Genomic DNA, 16,834 nt, shown 5'->3' with positions numbered 1-16,834 from the left:
AATCATGTTTCATTCTGCATTGTGTAGGAAAAAAATGTGAACTATATGACACCATATTTATACCAATATTCACACACACACACACACACACACACACACACACACACTCTTCCATGAGCTTAGAAGAATGAGCCCGTCACAAAGAGTACTTCAAAAGAATGCCACACTCTTAGGATTTAATATTAAGCATTTGAAAAAATAGTTCTTTATAGAAATGCTAGTTCAAGAACAAAAAGAAAATAAAGAGCGCCCATCTTCCATTGGAACCAAAAGCCTTACATTTGTCTGTTGTACAAGTAAGGCCACAGAGGATTAGACTGAATTATAGTGGGGTGATTTATAGGCCTGTCTGAATACATAGTGCACACAGTATCGAAATACTGGAAGTTTCAAACACTGTGACTCAAATAGCACAAGCAGTGATAGTAAATTAGCTAAGTGCTCATCTCCCCAGACAAGGGTTTCCTTAGGAAAATAATATCTATTTTTGGTATTTCAGTAGCTCTAGAAAGAGATGAATACTACTGAAAGAGATGAATATGTCAATGCTAAGTCATGTATGTTTTAAAAGGCCACATTTCTACACAAATGGTAGGAAAGAAAAATGTGCTTCTTCTGTTTTTTTTTTTTTAGAAAACTTATTTTTATTCTATTATATTGAACACATTGTATCATCCCCACTCATGGCTGCATTCCAAAATAGTTCTTCTGGGAAGCAGGGTTTTAGTTTTACTGAACATGAATAAAAAAACCAGGCAGAATTCAAAACCAGGAGAGTCAAGGAAGCATATTTGCTTTTGAGAAGGAAAATATTTATAAACAGTAATAGTTGAGAATCACATAATTTGTTTCTGAAAATTACCTTTTAAAGAGGGCTTTATTTTACATTTGCATAGTATACGGAATTTTGCAAGAAACATTAATTTTCAAATAACTTGATGTAAGAAATAATCATGGAATACTCATTGTCCAACTATAGCAGATAGCACATGTCCACTAAGAGGAATGTTATTTCTCTTAAAATAAAGGGGAAAATCTAAGTTCTTTGAGGCAGAGACCATGTTGTTGACTATGAAAGTCCTGTGCCTACCATGATACCTGGAAGGAGTCACTCAACAAGTGACATTTTCAAGAGGAATGAAGGAAGGAGTGGAGGAGCCAGTGTGTGAAAACATGCCAAGGTACAGATGTTGGGCTGGTACAAATAAAAACAAAGCCATACATTTCAAAGGTATGCCTCCAGGGTGAGAACTCATAAATATTTACAACTGAAGAGTCATGTGGAAGGTGTAAAAAAATCCTGATGTTTAAGAAAAGACAAAAATAACACAAGTGTGAACTGAGATGCTGCAGCACATTTTAGGAACCCTGATGTAACCATTTTAGCAAAAGCACATTGCTAGAGCCACAGTTAAGAACACTGGTGTTTGGAGTAATTGGAATGTGGTGAAAATAACTTAATGAAATAATGTTTCTTCAAGACTATCAAAAATCTGCTTCTGATTCATAGTCCAAAGTTAAACTTTTGTGGAAGGAGAATACAGAAGGACAAAGAGAAACAACCACCATTAGTGCCTGCACCAGAGCAATTTATTAGTGTAACTTTTTCTTTTTGTTCTTTAAAGATTTCATAACAACTGAAGTATGTACAAAGTCTTACAGCATTTACACCATAAAAAGTTTCCTATTAGCTGATGAAGTCTAAGTAAGGTAGTGCTGCTGAGAACTTCAGATGTGGCAAAGGCAATGAGGCAAACCACTTGTAGGTTTTCCTCTCTGCTGCCACATCATAGAGTCAGCTGAGTGACAGCTAACTGTACCACCTGAAAGACAGGTTATTGGGAAAAAAAGGGGACAAGTTGATAGGCAGCACTAGAGACCATGAGGTGGAAAAGCTACATAGCATTGAATTTCTACAGTTTCCTAGAGCTGTAACAAAGACCCACAGCCTGAGAGAGTAACATATGCAAGACAACAGAATCACGCTGCTCAGATATGGTTCAGCTACCAAGTGTGTTCACTTTTGAATGGGAGGCTCTACTGATATGGCTGGTATTTTCACTTCTGTTTATGTCTTCCGATAGCTCAAACCTGCACAAGCCTCACTCCCTTCCCCCAAATCAAATAACAATAAAGGGAGAGAGAAAGAAACAGCATGAAATTAGTAGTTCTTGACAAAAACAAACAAACAAAAAAAACACAACTTTTTTTTTTTTTTTTTTTTTAAAGGCATTCAGTATTTGTTTTAGGGTGGCCATTCTGTCAAAAGATAGTATTAAAAATTTCTGAAATATCCCAAATCAGAACAACATCAACAAAACCCCCAAACACCCAACCTCCTAGATTTAACCATCCTTCATTTTATCTGATTGTCTTTCCTTGGGGTCAGCATTACACAGAACCAGCAACATTTACACACTGAATAGGACACAAAACTTAGCATTGTTACCCCAGCGACACTTCACTAAGTGGCAAGAGAATTTCAACATGTAAACGATTAACGTCAGGCTCACCACTTTATTCCACAGAAAACCCAGCCTGGTTCTATGTTCGGTCAGTCACTATCTGTTTGGTAGTAGATCCCATTTACTGTCCCATTGGAATAGTCTCACATGTAGGCAAAGTGGCTTTTTATTTCAAAAAGATTCTGCTCTCAACTTAAAAGCCAGTTGATAAAACTTTTAATTAAGACATAATAGCGCGGAATATAAAAACACAAGAACCACATAAATATTGAAGAAGTCGTATACCATTTTCATGTAAACAGTTTTGCTTAAGAGCAAAGCCCTAATTAGATTCTGGCCTGAAACTTTTGGCAGATGACGCGTGTTCGGCCAGGCTCTGCAGCGATGGTGACGTGGAAGCCAGGTCAGTCCCCATGTTGACAGGCATGCAACTTGAAAACATTGCACAACAAGCAACACAAAGAGTGGAGAAGCTCACAACACTTCAAGGAGACCTCACAACCTTTACAACTGCGTAAGCACAGAGACCCACCCTCCCTCCTTTCCACGCACTGTCTTACACGTGGGAGACCTTCTGTGACTCTCTAGCTTGTTTGATGCTATATAACCACTTGATGATTCTGGCATTTCTTTCGATGGCAGAAATGCCATATGGCACGCGGTCATTGGCACTGTCATCATTTCTAAGGTCACTGTTACTGTCCTGAGACTGTTCACAGTCTGAGCTGATCATGCTTGCGCTGCGGAAGTTGAGGGATATTATGTCAGAATTAGCCCTTGCAAAGTTTTCCATTCCCAGGTTTTCCAGCTCTTCCGGGTCCAGTCCACAGTAGTTGAAGAACCTCTCCACGTCCGCGTCCACTCGGAAATATCTGTCACTCAAGTCTGACTTAGACCGCTGGAGGGAGGGTCTTCGGCTGACTCCACAAGCTGGTTCCACAGGGTCGGCCTCGGGGGACTTCATGGAGGCGATGGCTGCGATTTTGGGCTTGGGAGGCAGGGGAGGGGCAGAGCTACTGCAGGGGATGGCCTTGAGGGGCTTCACGCTGGTCACCTTGCGGATGTCCGAAGAGCTGTGGGACACGTGGAGGAAGGACTCGGCTGACTGCTCCAGCAGTCTCCTGCTCACATGGGAGCCGCCCTCCTGCGGGCTGCCGCGGCCCTGCGTGGGGTAGACTTTCAGGGACTCCGCGAAGGAGTGACGGTGCAGGTCGGTGGTTTCCGACCGGTGGGGCGGCCAGTTGCGGGAGCTGTGCTTGTGCCCCGAGCCCGAGCTGGAGCCCTCGGAGCTATTGATGATATTCTTCAGGATCTCCAGCTTGAGGTTCTCCCTCTGCACGCCGCTCTCGGTCTTGGCGTGGTTGCCAAACACTTTGAGCGTGGGGCTGCCCAGCGCGCGCTTGGCAGCCGGGCACACCGGGGGCTTGGCCAGCACGGCGGGCTTTACGGGCTCCTGCTTGGCGTTGATCACCTCCTGGCTCTTGACGTACTTGGCCTTGTCGGCCTCCAGCCTCTCCACGGCGCTGAGCCTCTTGGGGTTGGGCTCGGCCTGCCTGCGGAAGTAGTCTGGCCCCTTGTTCAGGATACGCAGGGGCACGGCAGAGGTGAAGGTGCCCGCGGGGCTGACCGGCTTCACCATGCTACCTGTCTGTAGGGTCTCCGTGGGCATGGTGGGCGGTCTTTCCCCGGCAGCCGTGTTGGATGCTCTTCTGGACGCCTCCGCACGGCCTGAACAGACACATGTACATGAAGCGCCAAGGGCAGCGGGTGCAGCCTGGGAGCGAGTGTCAGCAGCAGCGGCCGCAGCAGGGCCTCATCTCACAGCTCATTCACCGCCACGGTGGCTTTCATACACTTTTCTCCCCTTTCAGGCAGCCCTTGCACAAAAAGGCCACAAGCCACAAGTTCCTTTAATCTGCTTCGTTGCCTCCTTTCTTCTCCCTGAAGAGGTGGGAGTCTCCTTCAGGTCTTTGTGTTCAACTGCAGGCAGAGCTGAAACACAAAACAACCAACCGCGGGTTAGGAGGGGCGGGTGACATCACGGCTCTAGCAACAGAGAAACCCCGCAGCGCCCCCGCCCCGCCCCTACGCGGCCGAGGGTCGCGGGCCGCAGCTCAGCAGCTGTTTCCCCAACTGCGCGAGGGGGACAACCGGGGCCTTGCGCCCCCGCCTGTGCCGACGCGCAGCAGCACAACGCTGTGCTAGGAAGAAAGAAAGGGCTAAGGTTTCCCACGCGCGAACTCTTCCAGCTGCCTCCGGATTGGTGAGATCCGCCTTCTGAACACGCCCGGCTGGCATTTCTTAGCTCAAAACCCATCAAATACTAGATGAACGTAGGAATGAGGGCTTAGCCAAGTCCGGTTCTCCAGCTCATTACATGCCACTGAGTTCCTACGAATCCCTTCCGTGCCCCCGGTTGCAACGTCGTGAATTATCTCTTTTGCAAGGAAGCAAAACTTCTCCCTCCGTACTCCCAATCTCTCAGGAACACTTACAACAGTCCCTTTTATAACTTCATAAACTGAAAAGAGCAAGAAATGGGATTGGCAGCAAAGCTACAAAGTTAAAAAAAAAACAACAACAACAAAACTCAACATGTTTCAGTTATCTTACTTTGGCCAACCAATATATTTAGAAACACTTTCTCCTGAAAACCACAAATGTGCATGGAGTTGCTCCCATTAAACACAAGCTTACTTTTTTTTTCTTTAACATTAGAAGAAACCTAGAAATACTTCCAGATTTACCATATGAATAGATAATTTGATTGTCCCTAAGTTATCCATAATTTTTCATACTTAATGAGCAGAAATCAAAAGTTTCTTTATGGTATGTATATTTCCAAATCCCCTAACAGTACTAGGAACAAAGTCTTAAAAGTGTTAATCATACCTAACAATATGTTACTTTAATACTATAGAAAACTTGGGTAATAGGTAAGCTTTCATGAGAAAACTTGACTACCAGGTCAACAACAACAACGAAACCCACCTGTTAATAGTTGAACGTTTATCAATATTCCTACTGTCATTCTGTAAGCAGTCTTTTTATTTCATATGCCGTATAATATAACACTTACCCCTGCAGTCCCCGGAACAATTCCTCCCATAACCTGTGACTGCAGGGAGAGAACATTTACAAATGCATCAGCACTCCAAAGCAATGGGCTAATGACCTTAACAGCATCTTTGGTTATCATTAGGAATGTTAAGAGAGTAACCTATTCAACTAACATGCCAAATAACTAATTTACAAAATAAATAAAGTCATAGTACAACCAAATATGCTGATATTTCTCCTTATAATTTTCTGAAATTCTTAAATCTCTAAATGCAACCCATCACCAGGTTTTGTTAGAGATAATTTTAGTAATCTGCGAAGGGGTTTGTTCTAACAAAAATATTTTCCTATGCAAGATTTGAGAAACCCCAAGGCAATATCGACGTTAACAATTTCCTTTAATTGTGCGGTTCGATTTTGATACCTTAATTCAGTTTTTTAAAAAAACACCTCCTCCCATTAAGTTGAAATGAGATTGTTTCTTTGAACACATTGTGAATGAAATGCCAGAAGGGAGCACTGATTCCTCTGGAGGCACAATCTCATCCTCTTTACAGAGGAGACTCAGAGCCAGAGCAGGCAGCAGAGCCTGGGCCAGGGTGCAACACCGAGGGCATCATACCCGGGACTCTTAGGAGAGGGCTGACCCCAGGACAGTACCAGAAGGTCTGGGGGCACAGTGAGGGGCAGGACCAAGATCTGTACCCTTCAGCTTTGTGCCTGAGGACCAGAGTAGGGAATACCACCCAGTGGGCAGTGGGAGACAAAGTTCACCTCCCTTCTCCTGCGGCACGAGTTAGTTGGACGAGATTCCTTCAATCCCTTCTTCCTTTAAAATCATGAGGTTCTGAGGATCTAAGAATGAAGGCGTTACTTCCAGTTTCAAAATGGCGTGTTGGAATATTGGTGAATGACTGAACTTTTCTATGGTCCTGCACTGACTGTTCTTAGGCCAATGCTCTCTGAAGATGAGTTGTAGTTCTCATGTAACATTCCTCCTCATGCAGGCCTGTGCTTCTCTTCTAACCATCTTCTCTTCTAGTTCTATCATATTAGGACCAGAAGCCTAAATCACCTACACCACTGGTGTGGCCTTCCATGCACACCTGCATGTCTGTTGAGGTTGGCTTTGGTACTGTTGGCAACACTGAATAAAAAGCCTGACTGTCGATTCACAAGAGTGAGGAACATCAGTCTATCTTCTAGGAAGCATTTTCCAGAAAGCTGCTTGTCTTCCTTGCACACTGCTTTCTATATTCATGTGGCAGACACCCTCAGGACGGCTCCTCTAGCACTCACAATTGTTCCACACCCCTCAACAATTACTTATCTTAAAACCTGTGTGAAAGAATTATGTCAGAAATAGCAATTATCTGCAAGTACTTCACACTTCCTTTTGGCTTCTACCCCTTTCCACTCCTCCTCTGCTATTCCCAATTTCCCTAATAATTTTCCACAGTGATGATGTTTTGACATGACCATGGTTAGAGTTTATAGTTTTGATGTGAATTCTGGGAAGGAAAAAAACAACATCATCTTATTGGAAGACCCAAAAGCAACGGAACAAACTAAATATACTGTTTGGGGTGTTGTGGGATACTAAGGCACACTCCAAGTTTTCTACCTGGTTTAGCCAACAAAGTAAACCTACTTCAAAAATAAGCAGGTGACTTAGGTTGCTGTCTCTTGTAATATTTACTTAATCCTTAACTCTGGTTCTTTTATTTTTTAGTGTGAAACAGTGTTGGCAGGGACAGAGCTCTATAGTGCTGGAGAAATACTCTGAGTTTTGTAGTGCAGACTTTGTACGAGATAACCATGAAGTCTGTTCAGAGAGCACTGTGGCACATGACACTCTACTGGCTGTGGCCTTGCAGTCAGCCCTCTGATGGCCTAAACAGGTCCCCTGAGGTGCAGTCAGGCGCTGATGGGATGGTTAGGCAAACCGCCAGGCTGGGAGGGGCTTCGTGTTGTTTTGAGGAAGGAAAATTAGATCTTGGCTCCATAGGGTTTCATCAACAAAAATAATTATGTAGCCTTGCCTGATCCTTGACTTATGACTCAGGACAGAGAACACAGCCTGTGGGTGGGAGAAACTTCCATTCACAAACCATCTTGGCTATATTCTACCCTGTTTAATATCCATTTGAAAATTTCATGAAGGGATAAAAACGACTGGGGAAAATAAACTTGGCAAAGCCAAAGTGCTAAATGGTTCGCAAATCAGAGCAGATATGAACTCAAACACAGTCCGGCCTGGGGTTGATGGTGGCAGCGGGTGGTGTGGGGAGCACATCATCTATGGGGGAGTCCTGGTCTGTGCAGGGAAAACATGTGGCACATAGAGCCAGCCGGGGGACAAAGGACCCAAGGACAAGGAAGAAGAGCAATGTTATCTCCCACTACTCACGCTAGTGGTGCATCTCAAACTTTAATGGGCCTGCAAACCCCTCGAGGATCTCCTTACAGCACAGTTGGATTTGGTAGATTTCAAGTGAGGCACAGATTATGCATTTCTCCCCAGATCCCAGGTGATGCTGTTTGTTGCCTTTGAGTAGCAACAGGAAAGAGGGGAAGCCCATTTATGTGCTAGCCAGCATCCCATTAGAACCCAAATGCCTCCAGCACAGAGGAAACAGGCCAAAGTTTCTTGTCTCTGAATGAGCAAAAGTCTGAGCTTTTTAGGCACAGAGATAGCAATCTCAGAGAATTCCAAGTTTTTAAAACCAAAGTGGCCTGAACCTTTCTAACTTCCAATCTGCCAGCTCCTCACAGGTGCAGTCAGGTGAACACGACCCTCAGCTTAACTATAACCTTGGGGAGACTCAAGAACATTTGCAATCCTGGAGGTGGTTAGATATAGAGAATGAACCTCATACACAGTTTATTTGGAAAAAAAATGCTAAAGCCAAAGTTCCTGTAATCCGGGCAATTTGTGCCTCCAAGCATCTGAGGCCAGGCAGATAATGGGAGAGTGTGTGGCCTGGGGAAAGGAGCTCCCAGCTACGGGCTGCCATGGGGAATGTGGCTCATTGTTGACACAGCAGCAAATCCAGAGCTCTGCACAAACTCTCCCGATTTAAAAATTCAATATTAAAAACACTGTTGGCCAAATTCGGGCTGCTATTTTGTTACTTCCTCTTTAAAGAGTGCTTCTCGTAACGAAAAAGAAAAGGATAGTTAAATGCCTAATTAGTTTTTAAATTTTAAGTAGGAAAGAAAGCACTGGAGTTAGAGCAAGGGCCCTGGGAACTGAACACAACCTGGATTCACCCACAGAAGTTTCTATGTGAGAATGAATAATTCCCCTGTGTCTCACAGCAGGAAAAGGGGGTTATTGAAAGAGCAAGCCTGAGTAATTGAGCTCTAAGTCACCTAACATCTAAGTGTCTTGATTTTCTTATCTATAAAAACAAATGTGTTGAATCTGGTGAGCTGAAAAATGTCTTCAGCTCAAACATTCTTGGGAGCAAATAAAAGAAGCCATTTACCTTTGAAGTTATTAAGAATTCTAGAACTGATTCTTCTAGTTTCCTAACATGCCAGATAACAAAACGTTTACAATATGTGTAAAACTGTTCTCTGGAACACTGCTTTTTGATTTTTCTGTTAACAGTATTTGTGCATACTGACTTGAAGCATCAGGTTCCAACTTGACTCCGATCACTCTCATATCTATACTCTTGGCTTCCCTTTTAAGAACAGTCACATCCTTGTCTTTGAACTAAAAATGCAGTTTCCCACAGCAATGTTAACTTTTGGATTCTTTACAAATGGAAGACAGATGCACTTACAATACAAGAGTACTCACTGAATTATGGCTGTGTTCAATCAATTAGTACCTATTGGTGGAGCAATTATGTGTAAGACGTAGAAAAATCCTGAACTTAAAGATTCAAAATGCATTTGATAAATGTGAATTGAATGAATGATGTAGAAAATAGATTCAGCAGGACTGTGGCAAAGGACTTGAAGGTAAAAGAAGGGTAAGGAGGAGACGAACTCCAATAAAGACCCAGGAGGCGAGGGCATCCCTCATCAGGGCAGCTTTTGAGTTCATGGTACATTCAAGACACTCTGATGGCTGGTATGGAGTGCTACGGGACAGCGGTAAGAGGCCAACTAGGTACAGGGGAAAGGCAGATGACTTTGGATTTTATGAGGTAATTGAGCATTAGTGACATAGTCATACTTGTATTTTTTTAAACTCCTCTGGCTGCAGTATGGGGACAGGATGAGTGAGGATTAAGTGTGGCTGCAGAGAGGTGGGTCCGAGCTTCCCAGGGGAGGGGACATGGCAGCTGGGCTCTGAGCACCACCCAATATGGCACTGCCTATGGTTCTGCCCCATAATGGTTGAGTACCCTTGGGCAGGTCACTTTATCTTCTCGTGCCTCAGATTTCCCATCTGGAAAATGGCGATAGCAACGGTACCTACCTCTTTAGGGTTTTTTGAGTGGGTTAAATAAGAGCACACAGGCATTTTCATTTACTTCACTCTTACCAGGAGGGTGGCTTTAGGATGGATAAAAAAGTGGACGGTTTGAAGGGATGTTTAAGAGGCGCACTGGGCTGAACTGGGAGACAGGCAGGATGCGAAGGGCGAGGAGGTGCATGTTGAGGATGAGTCATTCCCGGCTTCCCACTCGACTACAGAGAAGTGGCTGGCAGGAAGTATACACTCTCCTCTCCAATCCTTGCTCCCTTCTTCCTCTGCACCCTGGGCTTAAGCCAAACAGAACTACAACTACAGTGGTCTCTCACCCACTGTGTCCATTCCTGCTGCTCCCTCTGCCTGAGCTATTTTTAACCAACAGCGATGCCATTCCATTGCTTCCTTTATTTATCCATTTTATTTAGACATTAATTATTATTATTATTTTGAGACAGAGTCTAGCTGTTACCCAGGCTGGAGTGCAGTGGTGCAATCCTGGCTCACTGCAAGCTCTGCCTCCTAGGTTCATGCCATTCTCCTGCCTCAGCCTTCTGAGTAGCTGGGAGTACAGGCATCTGCCACCATGCTCGGCTAATTTTTTTTGTATTTTTAGTAGAGACGGGGTTTCACCATGTTAGCCAGGATGGTCTCGATTTCCTGACCTTGTGATCCACCCGCCTCGGTCTCCCTAAGTATTTATTCATTTTAATTAATAAGATATGCTATCCTTTTCAACATCTTCCCTTTTCCTTCTCTTCCAAGCACATCACCACTTCCATTAACCTCTTTTATACTGTGAGCATAACTTGTAAAGATATGCAAAGTAAAGGAGAAAATGAAAGAGCAAATGGAGGAGTAAAAGGCACGCACCAAAAGAGACTGACTTTGCACACTATACATTGGACAGAAAGTATGAAATCAGAGTGTCAAGCATCTGGAAACATTAAGTCAAAAGCACCACCCTTTCAGGACCTGCACTTTTCCAATTACTGAAAGCTGTGTCTTTTTCCTTCTTATCTCCATAGTGAAATCCTTCACCATCTCTAATTCTGATGGCTGAATCGTCTCTTTCTGACCTTAGTATTGCCATTAGCAATCAGCTCCAGATTGCAAGCAAAATAATCTTCTTGACAACAACACTATCATGTTATAAATTTTTTAAAACCACAGACTTTTCCTAATATTTAAACTTCTGATTCCAGTATTCTAGTCATATTTTAGCATATTCTTTCAGCTGACTAGAGTAGGTTTTCCAATGTTATGTAATAAAGTATCCTCTTGCTCTAGGTTTCCATTATTTTGTTTTAATCAGGCACTTTAATTTTTTCCACAAGATGAGTAAATCATTTCTCCACTTTTTCAGCAACTTTTTAAAGTCTGATTTCTTTTGACACATCTACTCTATATGACCGGAGGATGGGAAGTAAATGTAGAACCAGGTGTAGAGATGCAGGGAAGGCCAACTTTTACCTTCTAACGTTTTTACAGATATAGTTCAAGGAAAGCCCACCGCAGTGGTGCTCCTGAGGTGTGCTGAGGCATACTAGTGCAACAGAACAAAACTCGCACAGGCATGTCGATCAAATGGAAAAGTTATTTTGACGTAAGTGAATATGCACTACGTTGTGGCAGGATCCTCCAAGTGACAAGTCAGGAGGGAGTGGACTGGGTACAATTTGTTACCCACAAAGGTTTCACATGATGTCAGGTGGGCAAAGCAAGCTACCGAGTCTACTGGAATAGGAATAGCTTTGCCTGAAGCCCTTCACTCGGTGCTCAGGTACATAATGGTGGCCACAGCCACCTCTCATCTCGCACTGGCTGGGACTGAATTCAAGGGCACCCAAAAAAGCCCAACACAGGCCCCTTGGAGCTGAGGAGCCTGGGAACTGGCTTATACCTCCAGTCTGAGAAGTCTAAGGGCAGAGTCTGTAATGTACTCTCTAACTAGACCGCACAGGCAGGATGAAGTTGCCTTTCCACAGGCACAAAAATGAGGGTTTGCTCAGCCCACATATGTGCTGGGGAAAGGTGGTCTGGGAGTATTCTCACAGAAGTCCCTTCAAAGGAGGACAACAGAAAAAATGTCCCCCCAAAGCCCTCCTCTGAGAAGGCTGGGGGCATCCACTAGCTGAGGAGAGGCATGGCTGCCTCCACAGAACCCAAAAGCTCCCAGAGAGAACCAGCTCTGAAATGCGCCATGCCCAGGGGACATCGATTCCCGCTGAAGAGCCAGGGAGAGAAACCTTGTCACCTCCGCTGAACGCTCTGCCCGTCCCTTGCTCATTATGCAATGCGGGGTCTGCCCAGTAGAGGCTGGTAGAGCCGTCTGATAAGGAGCAGGAGAGGAGCTGGAGCAAGAAAAGGGGAAAATGCTGTTTGTTAACTACCTTCTTCACCGGGTCTCCAAGCCCACGCAGATCTGAGCTGGGAGAAGAGAAACCAATTTAACTGGACCAGAGGTGGAGTTTTGATCTTGATGTGAGGCAGCACTCTTCCATGCCTGAAACTGATCCGGGGACTCTAAATTATTGAAGATGAACGGAAAAGGCTACAGATCCTGTCTGAGATTTCATCCAGGCATAGAAATGAGAATTCAGTGGGGCAAATGCTTAGGGCATGGAAAAAGAACACAGGACACTTGACCCTGAACAAGTTTCTCCAGCTGGTGTACCTGAGTTTCCTCATTTATGGGACATTGATAACCATGATTCCTACACTTCATTGGCTGGGGTGAGAATTCCTTGAGGTGACACATGAAAGTGCTCAGTGAGGAGCTCAGCCCGGACATTGTTGGGTAAATGTAAGCAATTTTTTTTTTTTTTAAAGATGGAGTCTCACTGTATTGCCCAGGCTGGAGTACAATGGATCAATCTCGGCTTACTGCAACCTCTGTCTCCTGGGTTCAAGAGATTCTCCTGTCTCAGCCTCCTGAGTAGCTGGGATTACAGGCGCCTGCCATTATGCCTGGCTAATTTTTGGTATTTTTAGTAGAGACGGGGTTTTACCGTGTTGGCCAGGCTGGTCTCAAACTCCTGACCTAAGGTGATCCACCTGCCTTGGCCTCCCAAAGTGCTGGGATTACAGGCATGAGCCACCGTGCCTGGCCAATGTAAGCTATTATTAAATGCTGTCCCCAGTGTCTGCAGCTTGGCACTGATAATCACCATCATTAGATTTCAAGCTTTATGGTAAATGAATGATCTTTTGTCTTAAAATGATTCCATTAATCTCAAGTGATAAAGCCTGTGCTATTTCTGTCAAACAGGATTGACCGTGCAGTTTCTGGCTAAAAGGTCACTTGTATGACCCCATTTTTATTTGAGTTACAGAGAAAATATGTGGTTTCAAATTTCAAAGCAAACAGTTACATGAGTGAAACAGGCTAGAGTAAACAATAAAGCTATTATTACAAATGAAATCTGGTAGTAGGAGAAAAATAGCAGGTCAAATCTCAATCCATGATGGATTCTTTGCTTTAATGTCATTCTCAAAGGTCATTTAGAGAAGTCATCCACATGCTTCATTTTCATTTGTAAGTAAAGCGATTAACAAAAATGTTAGAAGTTTCTTTTAAAATGTTTTCCTCCTATTTAAGACAACTATAATGAAAGAGAGAGTCAGAAAAAAATTTCACATTTCTAGCTCAACATTCTCCCTTGGCCTAAGGTAAGGAAAGTGTTATTGTAAGAGGGCCCCCAACTTGCATCAGTGAGGGGGAGCCTTGCCTTTTACCTGGGATTACAGAAATCAATGCTGTGCATAACCAGTGCCAAGAATCACTTGGAAATATAATGACTTGCTTGATGAAAATTATTATAAGTAATTAAAAAGCAGGGCTACTAGAATTCCTTTATGCAAATATAGTAAGAATGCCTGCCCTTTCCAAACAAACATAAAATGATCCCCTTTCTGCCAGCGTTTCCTCTCTTGTGGAGAGCTTTCTGTGGCTTCATATTCAGTTGTGACAATGTATGAGGCCATGACCAAATATTAAATAAATGTGGATTTCAATTCTTCATTTTTTTTTTTTTTGTCATTTTTTTACAGACTAGTCTACTCGAGTCACAGAGTTTATAAGACTTGGTGGGCTGGGCGCGGTGGCTCACGCCTGTAATCCCAGCACTTTGGGAGGCCGAGGTGGGCAGATCACGAGGTCAGGAGATCGAGACCATCCTGGCCAACACAGTGAAACCCCCTAAAAACACAAAAATTAGCTGGGCGTGGCAGCACATGCCTGTAATCCCAGCTACTCGGGAGGCTGAGGCAGGAAAATTGCTTGAACCTGGGAGACAGAGGTTGCAGTAAGCCGAGATCACGCCACTGAACTCCAGCCTGGAGACAGAGCTAAACTCCATCTCAAAAAAATAAAAAAATAAAAAAATTAAAAAAAAAAAGACTTGCTGGCTACTGTGAGTCTGAGAGTTAGTGGGCTCCCCATTTTGGGTGAACCAGGCACAACTTCCAGCAGCAGTAATAACAACTCAACTAACTCGGTGATTATAAAGTCTGATAGTAACTCCTGTAGTTCATAAGGCTTTGTGCTGTGAGTTCCCACACCTCATCTCAGCGAGCCTCCTTAAGAGGCAGTCTGATCCCCTTGCATAGAGGAGAGGGTGGGAACTGGTGAGCGGCAGAGAGAGCCCAGACCAGAACCCAGGGTGGTGTGGATCTAGGGAGCCGTGCCAAGTGCTACCAAGGTCGATTTTAAGAGTCTGCACTTTGCATGTTACTGCTTTCTCCTTTAGCTGTGTAAACTTGTACTCTAGGGCAAATCTAGCACAAATGATAAGAAAGTTTACTGTGCCAATATACATAGAACATTTATTTTTGAAAAAAATTGTAATTTCTAGTAAACAGCCTTAGGGCAGAAGATGATATTTACTCTGAAATAAAATGTGTTATAATAAAATTATGAAACATTTAAACTTGAAGGGAGAAAAAGCAGTATTTTGGGGGAATTCCTCTGTGAGTGTATTAGATAAATTGCTACATAAATTATGTTAAAAAAGTACCTGTTAGTAATGACCACTTCTTATCAAGCACATACAATGTCCCCAGAACTGAAATAATGGCCCGTTGGTAATGACCATTTCTTATTAGGCATATATATTGTGCTGTAATAATGCCTTTCACACATTTTTAAGTTCCATCCTGCAAATATCTCTAAATCAGGTGTTGTTATCCCCATTTTACAGATGAGGAAACTGATGTCCAGAGGCATTAAAGAGGTTGTCTACGATGTTCAGCTACGGAAGGGTGAGGGCTTCATACCAAAGTGGGTACAAGGATGGTTTGGCTTACCCCACCTTGTCACATTGTAGTTTCAGCTGTTAAAGAGATATGTAGGAAACATCAAATGTATTTTTAAATGCTTTATATTAAAGTAATATGGCTCAGGCACCCACACTAATTACATTTTACTTCTGAAAATCTACTCTTTTGGCCATTCACTGTTTAGTATTAATACCAGCTTCCTCCAGAGGGTGAAGGAGGAAAAAAAACCTTGATTTTTTGTTAAATCAAATAACCATACTACTTGTTAACAGCTTAAATGCACAAAAGAGAAGATAAAACATTTATAAATTGAGTTCTGTTCATTTTAAATTTTCCTTCTTTATGCTACTGACTGTGGATCTATCAAAGTTGGATGAACTTTGATGAAACTAATGAAAGATTTGAAAAAGAACAGTAATGTAAGACTGGTTTCATTCTATCTTACTGCACAGAACATATGAAGAGCACAGATCACCTAATTTTACTGCTATTTTTACTAAAGCCCTTAGCTATGCACATAGTAGGCATTAATTCAAATGTTCACGGAGCTGAACTAAAATGTTAAGCATTCAGTAGAATATCTAGCACACCCTTTCATATTGTAAAGGCCCAATGAAAATGTCAGATAAAATCTTGGGAAGTGAAGTTGGGAATGTGTATATATTTGAAATGATACTCCGCCGGGCGCGGTGGCTCAAGCCTGTAATCCTAGCACTTTGGGAGGCCGAGGCGGGCGGATCACGAGGTCAGGAGATCGAGACCATCCTGGCTAACATGGTGAAACCCCGTCTCTACTAAAAATACAAAAAACTAGCCGGGCGAGGTGGCGGGCGCCTGTAGTCCCAGCTACTTGGGAGGCTGAGGCAGGAGAATGGCGTGAACCCAGGAGGCGGAGCTTGCAGTGAGCCGAGATTGCGCCACTGCACTCCAGCCTGGGCGACAGAGCGAGACTCCGCCTCAAAGAAAAAAAAAAAAAAAAAAAAAGAAATGATACTCCAAGTACCTCCTTTTGATTGGAGATTATGGTGCAATAGAAAGCAAATACACGGGGACTGTTTATTCACAACCTAAGAAACACATTAGCACTGAATTGTGCTTAGAGCACAAATAAGGGGCAAAAGGAAATGAATACAAGGTACAATTTTACAGCAGAACCAGTAAGTTCACTTAAAAAAATAGTGAATATTGTTGATCTCATTTGTCAAGAAACACCTAGAATTATTTTCCATCTCTTGAAGAGTTCTTTGTATAGCAGTTGTTGGAACAACTAGTTCTTTGCCTTAAGTATATTCTGAAAAGAACAGTTTTATTTTTCACTTCTATGGATTCAGACTGAACTGTGGGATAAATAATCTTCAAAATAAGACATGTAAGACTATAGACACCTATTTCTTGCAGCACATATTTTCATCTTTCCAGCACTTAACACATCTTACATAAAATTATTTTCAAGCCTAGAATGCTACAGGTAAGGCTTCATCACAATTTGCACTTGAAGTATTATTTTTGGGTTCAAGTGACAGGAAGCTCAGCAATGACTAATAAGTTCATCCACCTTGTCCAGGCCCAGTTCAGCTCTGCCGTGAAGCTCCTTCAA

General features: G+C 43.2%; 1 protein-coding gene across 4 annotated transcripts in view; it reads right to left on the bottom strand.

The window, feature by feature from the left end:
* Positions 1 to 1,572: 1,572 nt before the first annotated feature.
* FAM110B (family with sequence similarity 110 member B) overlaps positions 1,573 to 16,834 on the bottom strand; it is a 159,609-nt gene continuing 144,347 nt past the window's right edge. For all 4 annotated transcript variants that reach the window (XM_033202653.1, XM_033202657.1, XM_033202654.1 and 1 more), the window contains one exon: positions 1,573 to 4,457. In XM_033202653.1, the coding sequence (XP_033058544.1) occupies positions 3,022 to 4,134 (1,113 nt within the window). In that variant the 5' untranslated portion in view covers positions 4,135 to 4,457 and the 3' untranslated portion in view covers positions 1,573 to 3,021. The remainder of the gene's footprint in view (positions 4,458 to 16,834) is intronic.

The sequence above is a fragment of the Trachypithecus francoisi genome, unplaced genomic scaffold (genome assembly GCF_009764315.1).
Source record: "Trachypithecus francoisi isolate TF-2019V2 unplaced genomic scaffold, Tfra_2.0 Lachesis_group7, whole genome shotgun sequence".
Taxonomy (NCBI): domain Eukaryota; kingdom Metazoa; phylum Chordata; class Mammalia; order Primates; family Cercopithecidae; genus Trachypithecus; species Trachypithecus francoisi.
The sequence above is the reverse complement of the archived record's forward strand: the minus strand, read 5'-3'. Positions and strand labels throughout refer to the sequence as shown.